This window comes from Pseudoliparis swirei, chromosome 6 (genome assembly GCF_029220125.1).
Source record: "Pseudoliparis swirei isolate HS2019 ecotype Mariana Trench chromosome 6, NWPU_hadal_v1, whole genome shotgun sequence".
Taxonomy (NCBI): Eukaryota; Metazoa; Chordata; class Actinopteri; order Perciformes; family Liparidae; genus Pseudoliparis; species Pseudoliparis swirei.
The window spans coordinates 3217243-3234748 of record NC_079393.1 but is presented as its reverse complement, the minus strand read 5'-3'; the positions used below and the strand labels follow the sequence as shown (position 1 = coordinate 3234748).

The 17506-nt window shown below is 46.6% G+C and overlaps 2 protein-coding genes across 2 annotated transcripts; one reads left to right on the top strand and one right to left on the bottom strand.

Moving 5' to 3' along the window:
* The first annotated feature begins 4510 nt into the window (after nucleotides 1-4510).
* On the top strand, nucleotides 4511-7776 carry LOC130195030 (CD59 molecule (CD59 blood group)). The gene is made up of 3 exons (XM_056416275.1): nucleotides 4511-4729; nucleotides 5584-5685; nucleotides 7497-7776. The coding sequence occupies exons 1-3, from the start codon at nucleotides 4675-4677 to the stop codon at nucleotides 7706-7708; spliced, it is 369 nt and encodes a 122-aa protein (XP_056272250.1). The 5' UTR covers nucleotides 4511-4674; the 3' UTR covers nucleotides 7709-7776.
* A 195-nt stretch (nucleotides 7777-7971) lies between these two features.
* On the bottom strand, nucleotides 7972-16864 carry kcnj11l (potassium inwardly rectifying channel subfamily J member 11, like). The gene is made up of 6 exons (XM_056416269.1): nucleotides 16802-16864; nucleotides 14537-14699; nucleotides 14229-14468; nucleotides 13882-14151; nucleotides 10371-10578; nucleotides 7972-8968 (listed from the first exon to the last, which is right to left on the bottom strand). Exons 2-6 carry the CDS (start codon nucleotides 14693-14695, stop codon nucleotides 8538-8540), a joined length of 1308 nt encoding a protein of 435 aa, XP_056272244.1. The 5' UTR covers nucleotides 14696-14699; nucleotides 16802-16864; the 3' UTR covers nucleotides 7972-8537.
* Nucleotides 16865-17506: the final 642 nt, after the last annotated feature.

The window sequence follows — 17506 nt, the reverse complement described above, 5'->3', positions numbered from 1 at the left end:
GACACACACTACGACGACAAAGACCACAGAGACACACAACGACCACAGAGACACACAACGACCACAGAGACACACTACGACGACAAAGACACACAACGACCACAGAGACGCACTACGACCACAGAGACGCACTACGACCACAGAGACACACAACCACAGACACACACTACGACGACAAAGACACACAACGACCACAGAGACGCACTACGACCACAGAGACGCACTACGACCACAGAGACACACAACGACCACAGAGACGCACAACCACAGACACACACTACGACGACAAAGACACACAACGACCACAGAGATGCACTACGACCACAGAGACACACAACGACCACAGAGACGCACAACCACAGACACACACTACGACGACAAAGACACACAACGACCACAGAGATGCACTACGACCACAGAGACACACAACGACCACAGAGACGCACAACCACAGACACACACTATGACGACAAAGACACACAACGACCACAGAGACGCACTACGACCACAGAGACACACAACGACCACAGAGACGCACAACCACAGACACACACTACGACGACAAAGACGCACTACGACCACAGAGACACACTACGACCACAGAGACGCACAATGACCACAGAGACGCACAACCACAGACACACACTACGACGACAAAGACACACAACGACCGCAGAGACGCACAACGACCACAGAGATGCACAACCACAGAAACACACTACGACCACAGAGACACACAATGACCACAGAGACACACAACGACTACAGACGCACAACCACAGAAACACACTACGACGACAAAGACACACAACGACCGCAGAGACGCACAACGACCACAGAGACGCACAACCACAGACGCACACTACGACGACAAAGACACACAACGACCGCAGAGACGCACAACGACCACAGAGATGCACAACCACAGAAACACACTACGACGACAAAGACACACAACGACCGCAGAGACGCACTACAACCACAGAGACGCACAACCAAAGACACACACTACGACGACAAAGACACACAACGACCACAGAGACGCACTACGACCACAGAGACACACTACGACCACAGAGACGCACAATGACCACAGAGACACACAACGACTACAGACGCACAACCACAGAAACACACTACGACGACAAAGACACACAACGACCGCAGAGACGCACAACGACCACAGAGACGCACAACCACAGACACACACTACGACGACAAAGACACACAACGACCGCAGAGACGCACAACGACCACAGAGATGCACAACCACAGAAACACACTACGACGACAAAGACACACAACGACCGCAGAGACGCACTACAACCACAGAGACGCACAACCACAGACACACACTACAACCACAGACACACACTACGACCACAGAGACACACAACGACCACAGAGACGCACAACCACAGACACACACTACGACCACAGAGACGCACTACGACCACAGAGATGCACAATGACCACAGAGACACACACTACGACCACAGAGACGCACACTACGACCACAGAGACACACACTGCGACCACAGAGACACACAACGACCAGAGACGCCACAGAGACGCACAACGACCACAGAGACACACACTACGACCACAGAGACACCACAGAGACGCACACTACGACCACAGAGACACACAACGACCACAGAGACGCACAACGACCACAGACGCAAAAAGCTTTGAAGAGTCGTGAAGTTACAAGATGACCAACAACAACAACAACCACCACCGAGCCGTAGCGCACACAGCTGTGTTGTCCTGTTGTTGTTGTTGTGTTGCATTCAGCCTCTTTCTGGTGAGCTGAGGGGCCTGAGCCAACAGGAGTGAGCTGGACACTGGAGGCTCTCTGTTTCTGTCACACTGTGATATTGTATATCTGTGTTCTGCTTCAGACTGAAACGGTTCAGTGCTCACTGTTTACGGTTTATTAATCATGCTCGCTGTTTATTGTTTATTAATCATGCTCACTGTTTACTGCTGTTTATTGTTTATTAATCATATGCTCACGCTTTACGGTTTAAACATTTATTTTACCAGTTTTGTAAAATTGGCTTGTTGATATGTGTGTATACAGTATATATATTTATAATGTGTGTTTATATATGTATGTATGTGAATGTGTGTATGTATATATATAGATGTGAATATATGTGCATGTGGTTCTCTTGTCCTTCTAGAGGACCTCAGACTCGTTCTCCGGGTCTTCTTACCTCCGTCTGATTGTATATATATTAGGGCTGTCAATCGATTTAAAAAAATTAATGAATTAATCGCACATTTTGAAATTGCGATTAATTAATCGCGATTACAAGTTTTTTCTTTCTTTTTAAAGACCAAACTTCACACAGAGCTGTGTTTTCAAAGAGGCTCCTACCTATAAAGTGCCAGCGAGGTATTTAATATCGTGGATTATAAATTTTTTCTTCAGTGAAACATCAGATTAGTAAAAAAATATATATATATTGAGACCCCATTGGTCCTGTCATCTTTAACACTGAACACAGCAGAACCAGTGGCCTTGATAACTGACTGACATTCAAATATGTCACGTTGACCCTCTGGAGGCTGGGGGCATTTTATACATTTTACAAAATAAATTAAATTCACCGTTTAAAGTCTTTTGCATGTGACACACCCCCACGTGTTCTACATCAAACATTCCAGAACAATCTCAGCTCTGAAATGAGCCTCATTGTCCTCGCGCCGTGTTCTCTGGTTCTCTGACTGACAGGCTGCTAAATGAGCCTAACCTGTGAGGTGGGAGGTCCTTTGTGATTTACTGAGTGTTCATTGGTTGTTTTTTTCCCGAAATGTTGACAGACAAACGGATTGACCAATCACGTTGAAGGTTTCGTATGACGAGTTCTTTCCGCGCCGCGTCCCCCGACACGTCGCCCCTCCGTTCCTCTGTGGATCAGAGGGGGAGACGGGAGGAAGGAGGAGCAGGAGGAAACCTGACTGATTCATCCACGAGTTAAACTGATTTCTGCTCCTTATTTTCGCGGAGAAATAATTGTTTTAAAAACGGAAACAGTGTCAAACCGTACTGCCGCGGTTAAAAAAATAATTTAAAAAATTGCGTTAATTGCGTAAAAATATTTTAGTGCGTTAACGCGGCCAAATTAATCGCATAGATTAACGCGTTAACGCTGACAGCCCTAATATATATATATATGTATTTGTATATGTGTGTCTATATATATATATACACATACATACACCTGTCTGACTGATTGTAATCAAACCAAAAGAAAAAGATCTGCTTGTTTTCTGTTTCTTCAGAATGCTTTAAGTAAAAATAACTTTGAAAGACTGTGAAGTTTGTGACGACCCGTTCTCTCCATAAACTGTAGACGTTCACATACACAGGACCTTCACCCAGAGGACCAGCCGGACTCCATCGAGGCCTCATGATCACGTGATGCTGGGGGGTGTAAACAGGAAGTGGGGTGCATTTATTATCTTCTTCATTATTCGTGTGATCTGGGATCCACGTGATGAAGCATCCTTTAACAAGTCTCTAGTAACGATGAATATCAGCCCGGGAAGTCTCGGGCTTTTGTCTCGTTGAGTGACGACTTGTGAAAAGATTAACTGTGTTTTCAAGGAAGCAGGAAACGAGTCCAGCAGAGAGGACGGACCAACATCCCATAATACTCTAAATGTCTCATTCGGGGCCAAAAGTGCTTTTCACAAGAGTTGTTTTGTTTTTTAGAACGGTTCAGAAAGAGAATGGACGCCGGCTTCCAGGGACAGTGTCCTCCCTGTGTCCTTTATGTCCTCTTAGTGTCCTCCCTGTGTCCTCTCAGTGTCCTTTATGTCCTCCCTGTGTCCTTTATGTCCTCTTAGTGTCCTCCCTGTGTCCTTTATGTCCTCTTAGTGTCCTCCCTGTGTCCTTTATGTCCTCAAAGTGTCCTCCCTGTGTCCTTTATGTCCTCTTAGTGTCCTCCCTGTGTCCTTTATGTCCTCAAAGTGTCCTCCCTGTGTCCTTTATGTCCTCCCTGTGTCCTTTATGTCCTCTTAGTGACCTTCCTGTGTCCTTTATGTCCTCTTAGTGTCTTCCCTGTGTCCTTAGTGTCCTCCCTGTGTCCTTTATGTCCTCTTAGTGTCCTCTGTGTCCTCTCAGCATCCTATCTGTGTCCTCTATCCTCTGTCCTCTCGGTGTCCTCTTTATCCTCAGTGTCCCCTTTCTGCTGGCGGACTCTAAGGAGTTCAAACTAACTTTGTGGAGTGGAGGATGTCTCGTGTGATGAGCTCATCATGTTCTCACTGTGTTGACGCATGAAGTCATTTCATAAACGTTATGTTTATATTTATTATACAAGTCCCTCTCAATCTAGTGTTCTACATTCTAATAATAGTTATGATGTTGGGGACATTCCTCTGGGACTTGAACACCAATAAATAAACACCATGAGGCCAAGTGATTGTTGGAGGAGCAGGAGGAGGAGCAGGAGGAGGAGGAGGAGGTTTGGCCAGACAGCCCGTCTTTGTGGTCCGCTGGACAAAGGGACCGTCTCAGTGCCGACTCCTCACACCAGCCGGACCCGACCCGGACTGCTGCTATCTCCTGGTCCTCTTTCTGGTCCTCCTTCTGCTCCTATTCCTCATCCTGGTCCTACTCCTGGTCCTACTCCTGGTCCTGGTCTGCAGGGAGGTGCCATGAAGCTCTGTGATGGATTCCTCCTGCTGCTCTGCTGTGCTCTGCTTCATACGGGTGAGAAGCATTTTTATTCAAGTTTCATTAAGTCTGCATCGGGCCTTGAAATGACAACAACAACAACAACGTTATATTTCACTGTGTAAAGGGTAAACAAAACCACGGAAGTACAAAACTAAATACTCTGATATTTATTACTGCAGAGAGGAGTAAAAGTACAACGTACTTCAGCCACAGTAAAAGTACTCACTATACACAGTACTGTGATATCGTAGTATTGTGATTATTGATGCTTGTGAGGATCAGGTTGTATCTTATCCTGTAATAATAAATGATGTTATTAATAACTTTCATTATATCATCTTTTTATCCAAAGTTAGTTTTGTCTGTTTAAAAGAACTGCAGTTAATAAATATATATATATATGTGTGTGTATATATATATAATATATACAGTATATGTATATCTAATCTATATATAAAATATATAATATATATATACAGTATATATTTACACATATATATATATATATTATATGTATATTATATATATATATATTATATATTGTTATATATATTTGTAATATTTTTTTGATATAGTTTGTCCTACTATATCCTCAAAAACAGCCGACGACATTAATGCTGCTGACTGGTCAACTACCCCATGGACCAGGAGAGTCTTAGTCTCGGTTTGACTCAGAGACTCAAAGACTCAGAGACTCTGAGTCACTCGTCTGTGAAGAGTCCTTAGGAGTCAGAATATATATAAATAAATAATTAATGGGCTGCAATCTGCAAGTTCAACACTAGAGGCTGACAAATAATACACTTTACTTCCTCCTCCTCTTCTCCTCTTCCTTCTCTACTCTGCTCTCCTCCTCTTCCTCCTCTCCTCCTCCTCCTCCTCCTCAGGTTCTGGTCTCCGCTGCTTCAAGTGTTCTGACTACACTGGACTGTGTGAGAACGTTCAGGAATGCACGTTTGAAGACTCCTGTATATCACTGAGTGAGAGAGGTGAGTCCACCTGGTCCTGGACCAGTCTAGTATTTTCCTTCATAAAGCTCAGTTTAGTCATGATCCTCCATAGACCTCAGGTTAGTCCTGGTCCTCTAGAGACCTCTATCAGTAATCAGACCACCAGGGAGAAGGTGGTCTGGTTCTAGAGAGTTCTTCTTAAAGCTCTTCATCGGAGCCACGGGGTCAGATTCTAGTTAAACCAGATGACACTTTAGTCCACAGGGGGCAGCAGAACCAACACTACCACTTTAGTCCACAGGGGGCACCAGAACCATCACTACCACTTTAGTCCACAGGGGCAGCAGAACCAACACGACCACTTTAGTCCACAGGGGGCAGCAGAACCAACACCACCACTTTAGTCCACAGGGGGCACCAGAACCAATACTACCACTGTAGTCCACAGGGGGCGCCAGAACCAACACTACCACTTTAGTCCACAGGGGGCAGCAGAACCAACACTACCACTTTAGTCCACAGGGGGCAGCAGAATCAACACTACCACTTTAGTCCACAGGGGGCACCAGAACCAACACTACCACTGTAGTCCACAGGGGGCACCAGAACCAACACGACCACTTTAGTCCACAGGGGGCGCCAGAACCAACACTACCACTTTAGTCCACAGGGGGCGCCAGAACCAACACTACCACTTTAGTCCACAGGGGGCAGCAGAACCAACACTACCACTTTAGTCCACAGGGGGCACCAGAACCAACACTACCACTTTAGTCCACAGGGGGCAGCAGAACCAACACTACCACTTTAGTCCACAGGGGGCGCCAGAACCAACACTACCACTTTAGTCCACAGGGGGCACCAGAACCAACACTACCACTTTAGTCCACAGGGGGCGCCAGAACCAACACTACCACTTTAGTCCACAGGGGGCACCAGAACCAACACTACCACTTTAGTCCACAGGGGGCACCAGAACCAACACTACCACTTTAGTCCACAGGGGGCAGCAGAACCAACACTACCACTTTAGTCCACAGGGGGCAGCAGAACCAACACTACCACTTTAGTCCACAGGGGGCACCAGAACCAACACTACCACTTTAGTCCACAGGGGGCACCAGAACCAACACTACCACTGTAGTCCACAGGGGGAAGCAGAACCAACACTACCACTTTAGTCCACAGGGGGCAGCAGAACCAACACTACCACTTTAGTCCACAGGGGGCAGCAGAATCAACACTACCACTTTAGTCCACAGGGGGCACCAGAACCAACACTACCACTTTAGTCCACAGGGGGCACCAGAACCAACACTACCACTGTAGTCCACAGGGGGCAGCAGAACCAACACTACCACTTTAGTCCACAGGGGGCGCCAGAACCAACACTACCACTTTAGTCCACAGGGGGCACCAGAACCAACACTACCACTTTAGTCCACAGGGGGCAGCAGAACCAACACTACCACTTTAGTCCACAGGGGGCAGCAGAATCAACACTACCACTTTAGTCCACAGGGGGCACCAGAACCAACACTACCACTTTAGTCCACAGGGGGCACCAGAACCAACACTACCACTTAAGCCCACAGGGGGCGCCAGAACCAACACGACCACTTTAGTCCACAGGGGGCACCAGAACCAACACTACCACTTTAGTCCACAGGGGGCAGCAGAACCAACACTACCACTTTAGTCCACAGGGGGCAGCAGAACCAACACTACCACTTTAGTCCACAGGGGGCGCCAGAACCAGATTAGAATCAGGTTTATGTTGGGTCTAGAATCCGGTCTGTTCGGACCTGGCTCCGGTCTCCGTGTGGTCCTGACCTTGGTGTGTCCTTCAGGGGGGAAGACCATCCGTCAGTGCCTCCGCTACACCGACTGTGATAACTCCCGGCTGTCCCAGATGTTCCCGGCCGTCTCCGGCTTCACGTACCGCTGCTGCAGCAGCAACCTATGCAACGCCGGCTCCGCCCGGGCCGCCGCGCCGCCGGGCCTGGGTCTGGTCCTCACGCTGGCCGGACCCCTGCTGAGTCTCTGGTGGTGCTGGGTCTGAAGGCTCGGTTAACGCGTCGCAGTTTGTTTTCAGGCTCAATCAGTTTAACAATAAATAGAATAAAACACGTCGGTTATTCGTTTTGTCGTGTTTTTGCATCAAATTCACATTTTGGTTTCTCCCTGTAACGACTCCACAAATAAATACGTCTTACATCATGTGACTTAACGAGCCAATCAGATGTGGCTCGTTAGACTCTACCGGCCACGAGCCAATCAGAGCAGCCAGCGGTCTTAAAGAGACGGCGTCAAAAACAGACGGGATGAGAAACAGAAAGTATAATTTAATAAACATAAATAACACCTCATGGACATCTACACCACATGTACGTGACCTAAAGAACATACCACATCGATAACATATCATGTGAGATACGAGATACGAGAGAAGTAAACGAACCACTGAACATCGTGGAGCTCAACAGAGAGATCGCCAACAGGAAGTCATCATCACTGCTTCCTCCTGCAACAGCCAATCAGATTCCTTCATTCTTTTACGATTCTTCCATGAGTTTATGTCTCTATCTCTAGTTACTTCTTCTATACAGCATGATGTCATCATTTAGTACATTATGGTCATTTAGAGCCACACCAGATAAACAGGGGATGCTTTAGGGGCGGGGCTACAGGGTGATTGACAGGTCTCTACGCCACTCCTCCCGAGTCCAGATATGATCACTTCCTGCTCAGAGAACCAAGAAGTGGACGTCGTCCTCGTTGGTTATTCACACTTTTTGAAGCTTCGGCCATCTTGGATTTTGTCCGCCGCCATCTTATTTTTCCCAGCGAACAGGAAGTGAGCGCCTCCAGCGTGAGCTGCTTCCTGGTCCTCAGTCGCTGGTCTCCCCCAGGACGTCCTCGTCCATCTGTCGTCCAATCACCTCCAGCTGCACCTTCTTCTTCCGCCCCCTTTGCTCCGCCTCCCTCGGCTCTGATTGGTCGTAGCAGGGCTGGGGGGAGGCGTCGCAGGCCCGGCCTCCTCCTCTACGGAAGCCCCCCCTCCCGGCCCGGACCAGCCCCCAGCCCTGGGGGTTGACGGGCTCCGAGGAGCCCCCCTCCTGGACCCCCCGGGTCTGGTCCAGCTCCTTGGCGCTGAGCGACGACATCTTGACCGGCACCGTGTTGCCGAACTTGGAGTAGTCGACGCAGTAGCGGCCGTCCTCCTCCGTCATGATGGTCACGAAGCGGCGCCCCCACTGGATCTCCTCGGGGGTGTACGAGGTCCGGGCCTGCATGGTGATCCCCGTGGTCTCCACCACACCTGAGACCAGCAGGTCACACGCCCATTACTCACATAGATATGATGTATTATATCTCATTATACACAGTGTTATATATGATATTATATCTCATTATACACAGTATTATATATGATATTATATCTCATTATACACAGTATTATATATAATATAATATCTCATTATACACAGTATTATATATAATCTAATATCTCATTATACACAGTATTATATATATGATATTATATCTCATTATACACAGTATTATATATATGATATTATATCTCATTATACACAGTATTATATATAATATCTCATTATATATAGTATTATATTATATATTATATCTCATTATACACAGTATTATATTATATATTATATAGTATATCTCATTATACACAGTATTATATATGATATTATATCTCATTATACACAGTATTATATATAATATTATATCTCATTATACACAGTATTATATATAATATTATATCTCATTATACACAGTATTATATATGTATGATATTATATCTCATTATACACAGTATTATATATATGATATTATATCTCATTATACACAGTATTATATATTATATATTATACATAATATATCATTATATATAGTATTATATATTATGTATAATATCTCATTATACACAGTATTATATATAATATATTATACATAATATCTCATTATATATAGTATTATATATTATGTATAATATCTCATTATATACAGTATTATATATTATATCACATTATACACATTATTATATATGTTTGTTGTCCAGTTGTGTGCTTGACGTATAAATATGTATTTTATAATTGTTAATAAATATGAATATATATGTATTTTATAATTATTAATACATATTTATAAATATGTATTTTTTAAATGTGTAAATATGTATTTTTTAAATATTAATGAATATTTTTTAATATATAAATATGTATTATTTAAATATGTATAAATATGTATTTTTTTATATTTATAAATATAACAGAGTAATAAAACAATATTTCAGAAAATACAATATCTAACATTTTCATGATTCTAAAGTGTTGTTTTGTGTTCTGAGGGGTAAGAGGGCGGCTTTAGCTCAATGGGGCGGCTTTAGCTCAGTGGGGTGGGGGCAGGGCTGGGCCAAACCTGGGGGCCGGGGGTCCATCCCCCCGATCCCATTAGTAGTTGTAGTGGAGTCGGCAAAGGCACTGACCCAGTTGCTGCTTCGGCGCTCACCGGCCCACACTGCTCCTTAATAACTAAGGATGGGTTAAATGCAGAGAACTAATTTCCCCTTGGGGATTAATAAAAGTGTATATTCTATTCTTCTATTCTAAAGTATCTAAAGGTGCTGGTTCCTCAGGGTCCAGGTCTGGTGGTCCTGGCCCTCCAGACCTGGACCCTCCAGGTGTGGTGGTCCTGACCCTCCAGGATGACCAGGATCTCCAGGTCCTCGGAGGCCAGCGTCTGGGCCGACAGCTCGTACAGCGGGCTGCCGCGCTCCAGCGTGTGGCTGACCACCAGGGGCGACACCAGGAAGATCCCGTTGCTCCGCAGGGGGTTCTCCACCTGGATGTCCAGCTGGCACACCGGGGTCACCTCGCCCTCCGCCGTCACCGTGCGCCGGATCACCTGAGGGACAGCCGCAGGGTGAGCACCTGGAGACCAGCGGGACGGGTGGGATGGGACAGGTGGGACGGGACAGGTGGGACAGGACAGGTGGGACGGGACAGGTGGGAGAGGACAGGTGGGACAGGACAGGTGGGACGGGACAGGTGGGACGGGACAGGTGGGACGGGACAGGTGGGACGGGACAGGTGGGAGAGGACAGGTGGGACGGGACAGGTGGGACGGGACAGGTGGGACAGGACAGGTGGGACGGGACAGGTGGGACGGGACAGGTGAGACGGGACAGGTGGGACGGGACAGGTGGGACATGTGGTTGAGGTGTGACATGTGGTTGAGGTGTGACATGTGGTTGAGGTGTGACATGTGGTTCAGGTGTGACATGTGGTTGAGGTGTGACATGTGGTTCAGGTGTGACATGTGGTTGAGGTGTGACATGTGGTTGAGGTGTGACATGTGGTTGAGGTGTGACATGTGGTTGAGGTGTGACATGTGGTTCAGGTGTGACATGTGGTTCAGGTGTGACATGTGGTTGAGGTGTGACATGTGGTTCAGGTGTGACATGTGGTTGAGGTGTGACATGTGGTTGAGGTGTGACATGTGGTTGAGGTGTGACATGTGGTTGAGGTGTGACATGTGGTTCAGGTGTGACATGTGGTTGAGGTGTGACATGTGGTTGAGGTGTGACATGTGGTTGAGGTGTGACATGTGGTTCAGGTGTGACATGTGGTTGAGGTGTGACATGTGGTTCAGGTGTGACATGTGGTTGAGGTGTGACATGTGGTTGAGGTGTGACATGTGGTTGAGGTGTGACATGTGGTTGAGGTGTGACATGTGGTTGAGGTGTGACATGTGGTTGAGGTGTGACATGTGGTTCAGGTGTGACATGTGGTTGAGGTGTGACATGTGGTTGAGGTGTGACATGTGGTTGAGGTGTGACATGTGGTTGAGGTGTGACATGTGGTTGAGGTGTGACATGTGGTTGAGGTGTGACATGTGGTTGAGGTGTGACATGTGGTTCAGGTGTGACATGTGGTTGAGGTGTGACATGTGGTTCAGGTGTGACATGTGGTTGAGGTGTGACATGTGGTTGAGGTGTGACATGTGGTTGAGGTGTGACATGTGGTTGAGGTGTGACATGTGGTTGAGGTGTGACATGTGGTTGAGGTGACATGTGGTTGAGGTGTGACATGTGGTTGAGGTGTGACATGTGGTTGAGGTGTGACATGTGGTTGAGGTGTGACATGTGGTTGAGGTGTGACATGTGGTTGAGGTGTGACATGTGGTTGAGGTGTGACATGTGGTTGAGGTGTGACATGTGGTTGAGGTGTGACATGTGGTTGAGGTGTGACATGTGGTTGAGGTGTGACATGTGGTTGAGGTGTGACATGTGGTTGAGGTGTGACATGTGGTTGAGGTGTGACATGTGGTTGAGGTGTGACATGTGGTTGAGGTGTGACATGTGGTTGAGGTGTGACATGTGGTTGAGGTGTGACATGTGGTTGAGGTGTGACATGTGGTTCAGGTGTGACATGTGGTTGAGGTGTGACATGTGGTTGAGGTGTGACATGTGGTTGAGGTGTGACATGTGGTTGAGGTGTGACATGTGGTTGAGGTGTGACATGTGGTTGAGGTGTGACATGTGGTTGAGGTGTGACATGTGGTTGAGGTGTGACATGTGGTTCAGGTGTGACATGTGGTTGAGGTGTGACATGTGGTTGAGGTGTGACATGTGGTTGAGGTGTGACATGTGGTTGAGGTGTGACATGTGGTTGAGGTGTGACATGTGGTTGAGGTGTGACATGTGGTTGAGGTGTGACATGTGGTTGAGGTGTGACATGTGGTTCAGGTGTGACATGTGGTTGAGGTGTGACATGTGGTTGAGGTGTGACATGTGGTTGAGGTGTGACATGTGGTTGAGGTGTGACATGTGGTTGAGGTGTGACATGTGGTTGAGGTGTGACATGTGGTTGAGGTGTGACATGTGGTTGAGGTGTGACATGTGGTTGAGGTGTGACATGTGGTTGAGGTGTGACATGTGGTTGAGGTGTGACATGTGGTTGAGGTGTGACATGTGGTTCAGGTGTGACATGTGGTTGAGGTGTGACATGTGGTTGAGGTGTGACATGTGGTTGAGGTGTGACATGTGGTTGAGGTGTGACATGTGGTTGAGGTGTTTGAGGTGTGACATGTGGTTGAGGTGTGACATGTGGTTGAGGTGTGACATGTGGTTGAGGTGTGACATGTGGTTGAGGTGTGACATGTGGTTCAGGTGTGACATGTGGTTGAGGTGTGACATGTGGTTGAGGTGTGACATGTGGTTGAGGTGTGACATGTGGTTGAGGTGTGACATGTGGTTGAGGTGTGACATGTGGTTGAGGTGTGACATGTGGTTGAGGTGTGACATGTGGTTGAGGTGTGACATGTGGTTGAGGTGTGACATGTGGTTGAGGTGTGACATGTGGTTGAGGTGTGACATGTGGTTCAGGTGTGACATGTGGTTGAGGTGTGACATGTGGTTGAGGTGTGACATGTGGTTGAGGTGTGACATGTGGTTGAGGTGTGACATGTGGTTGAGGTGTGACATGTGGTTGAGGTGTGACATGTGGTTGAGGTGTGACATGTGGTTGAGGTGTGACATGTGGTTGAGGTGTGACATGTGGTTGAGGTGTGACATGTGGTTGAGGTGTGACATGTGGTTGAGGTGTGACATGTGGTTGAGGTGTGACATGTGGTTGAGGTGTGACATGTGGTTGAGGTGTGACATGGTTGAGGTGTGACATGTGGTTGAGGTGTGACATGTGGTTGAGGTGTGACATGTGGTTGAGGTGTGACATGTGGTTGAGGTGTGACATGTGGTTGAGGTGTGACATGTGGTTGAGGTGTGACATGTGGTTGAGGTGTGACATGTGGTTGAGGTGTGACATGTGGTTGAGGTGTGACATGTGGTTGAGGTGTGACATGTGGTTGAGGTGTGACATGTGGTTGAGGTGTGACATGTGGTTGAGGTGTGACATGTGGTTGAGGTGTGACATGTGGTTGAGGTGTGACATGTGGTTGAGGTGTGACATGTGGTTGAGGTGTGACATGTGGTTGAGGTGTGACATGTGGTTGAGGTGTGACATGTGGTTGAGGTGTGACATGTGGTTGAGGTGTGACATGTGGTTGAGGTGTGACATGTGGTTGAGGTGTGACATGTGGTTGAGGTGTGACATGTGGTTCAGGTGTGACATGTGGTTGAGGTGTGGCATGTGGTTGAGGTGTGGCATGTGGTTGAGGTGTGGCCCCCGGCCCGTGGGGGACCCTCACCTGCAGCTGCACGGTGGCGGAGATGATCATGCTCTTCCTCAGGTCGCCCACCCTGAACATGAAGGTGGGCCGGCCGTTCCGGGACGCGATGACGGCGTTCCTGGAGAAGATGATCGTCTCGGCGCGCCGGTTGGCCTGCGCCGTCTTCATGAAGACGCAGCCCAGCATCACGGCGTTGATGATCAGGCCCAGAATGTTCTGCACGATCAGAACCGTGATGGCCAGAGGGCACTCCTCCGTCACCATGCGGCCCCCGAACCCGATGGTCACCTGGGGGGGGGGGGGGCGGGCGTCAGGGACCCCGACCAGAACCCCTTAGGGGGGGGGTGCTCAGGACCGGCTCTCACCTGGACCTCGATGGAGAACAGGAAGGCCGAGGTGAAGGAGTGGATGGCGGTGACGCAGGGCACCGGGCCCGGGTCCAGGACCGGGTCCCGGGGCTCCAGGTCCCCGTGGGCGAAGGCCAGCAGCCACCAGATCATCGCGAACAGCATCCAGGAGCAGAGGAACGCCGACGAGAAGATCAGGAACGAGTGCTGCCACTTCAGGTCCACCATGGTGGTGAACACGTCCTGCAGGAAGCGGCCCTGCACCAACGAAGAAGAGAGGGGGTCGGACCGGGACCGGGACCGGGACAGTACTCCAGGAGACGCACCTGCTCCATGATGTTCTTGTGGGCCACGTTGCAGGACCCGCTCTTGGTGATGAAGCGGGCCTTCTGGTACCGGGAGTGGCCTCGGCTCCTCTGGTTCTGGTCCTCGGAGAGACGGGTCAGCAGGAACCCGTCAGGGAGGAGGCCCTTCCTGGCCAACATGATGCTGCACACACACACACACACACACACACACACACACACACACACACACACACACACACACACACACACACACAAAGATACACACACACACACAGACACACACACACACACAAAGATACACACACACACATACAAACACACACACACACAAAGATACACACACACACACACACACACACAAAGATACACACATACACACATACAAACACACACACACACACAAAGATACACACACACACATACAAACACACACAAAGATACACACACACATACAAACACACACAAAGATACACACACACATACAAACACACGCACACACACAAAGATACACACACACATACAAACACACACACACATATAAACACACACAAAGATACACACATACAAACACACGCACACACACAAAGATACACACACACATACAAACACACACACACATATAAACACACACAAAGATACACACACATACAAACACACGCACACACACAAAGATACACACACACATACAAACACACACATACAAACACACACACACACAAAGATACACACACACACATACATACAAACACACACACACAAAGATACACGCACACACACAAAGATACACACACACACATACAAACACACACACACACACACAAAGATACACACACACATACAAACACACACACACACACAAAGATACACACACACACATACATACAAACACACACACACCCACACAAAAGAAACATCAAAATAATAGATGTTATGATCAGCAGGCACGTGCACAGACAGAGCCCGAGTGGTGCTCAAGCTCCTCCCCTTTTGCCCTGGATGAGTAAAGAGCCCTTTCTGCTGGAGACACTTTTTTCATTCATCAGTATTTATGAACAAAAGTTACTCTCTCTGTCATCAAGTCCCCACAAATGTGTTTTGATATCCGACGGGGCATTTATTTGAGTTATTGTGAGAATTTCGCCCCGACATGCTCCGCGATATGCTCCTCCTCCTTTCAAAGCCTTGTCCAGCTGTTTACTGACGTTAGTTATGTTTAGAGAATAGAGAGAGAGAGAGAGAGAGAGAGAGAGAAGAGAGAGAGAGGAGAGAGAGAGAGAGAGAGAGAGAGAGAGAGAGTGTATTCTTATTCCGTTCTATTTAACGGGCTAGTCTAGGATTTGCGTGCTCAGACTGAAAAAAACAATCCTCCGGCCTCTCTTGTTCAGAGGGCCGGGCCAAATGTGGAGGCGGGCCGTATCCGGCCCGCGGGCCTTAGTTTGAGGACCACTGCTCTTGGCTGTTGATGTCTATCAATATCGCTCATTTTTAAAATGACGTAAGAGGGCAATACGGATCCGTATCAGACCAGCGAGGAGGGCAATACGTGGCTGGCATGACGACCCATGAGCCAATCAGAACGCTTGTACTGTTGTTACTATATAATAATTCATCTTTATTCATAAAGAAAATGTAAGCGAGCGGTCTGATGCTGCCCAGAGGAAATGCAGGTCAAGGACAGCTTCATCAGTGTATTGCTGCTTATGCTTCAACTCTGTCAGAATTTTTTTTGCCATTCGGTGCCCTTTTTTTTGGTTTGAGCACCTGCCCCCCAAAATGTCTGTGCACGTGCCTGATCATAGTATTAATATTCCAGTTTATACTTTATATTCTTATATACTCATATACTTTATATACTTATATATTTATAAACATAAACATTATAACATAAACATGATAATAAGACATATTAACATATAACATATTTATGTACTTATATATATGTAGAGTAAACCTGCTTCTCGTTTTTGAAGGTTGAGTCATAAAATATCTCATTTAATTTAGATGAAAGAAAATTTCAGACGTTTTGAATAATAATAAAAAATTGAAGATACTGTTTTCAAATAATAATATTTATTATTTTGTGTATTTATTTATGTTGTTATTTATTTATATTGTAGTGAATAGAGAGTATTTATCAATATTAGTACTTGGAGGAAGTATTAATAGCTTCATTGTGTATTTGATGTCTTGAGGTCGGATCGATATAAAAATGGATCACCTTGATCAACATCATATCGATCAGAAGCAGCGCGATGACGTCACTTCGAACAGGTGAAGGGTTACCTGATCAGGAAACAGCCGCTCCGACTCAGAACCGATTCACGGGTTTATTCACGTCATTAACGCGGATCCATCAGCAGCGGGTTCTTCATGCAGCACCGGGGACTAGGTCAAGTTCACACAGCGCACCGGGGAGAGCTTCCGGTTAAGACCTTCAAAATAAAACGTCTCCCATCTGAAGACAGATGTGACGTGTGACAGATCGACGTTCAAATAAACAAGAATAATAAATTAATTAGATTACATTTTATTTTTATAAAATATGAAATATATTTAAACTGATCACATTCAAACGACTTCAGTTCAATGTTTGAGGTACTTTTTATATTCAACATTCATACTTGTACAGCCCTTTATGAGTTTACTCTTCTGTATATATGTAACAGCTACCGTTACTTTGATTTCACAGAAAAAACAACCACCGGAAGATAATAGAATATAATAATAGTTATGAATTATGGGACTCACGTGAGGTCTTCAATATAAAGATAATTTAGATTTAAATATTATTTTGAAGTCTACACGGTTTCCGGTACAGTGTTACCCGGATGCTGCAGGATGGCTGGTGATCGTTTTCAACTCTGATTGTACATTTAATTAATTATGTAATTGTCATAACGGATACAAAAGATCTTATTTCTTACAGGACTTTAAACTATTTAATCCTTTGTTTTAAAAAATATAAAAAAATAAAATCTGTATAATTAT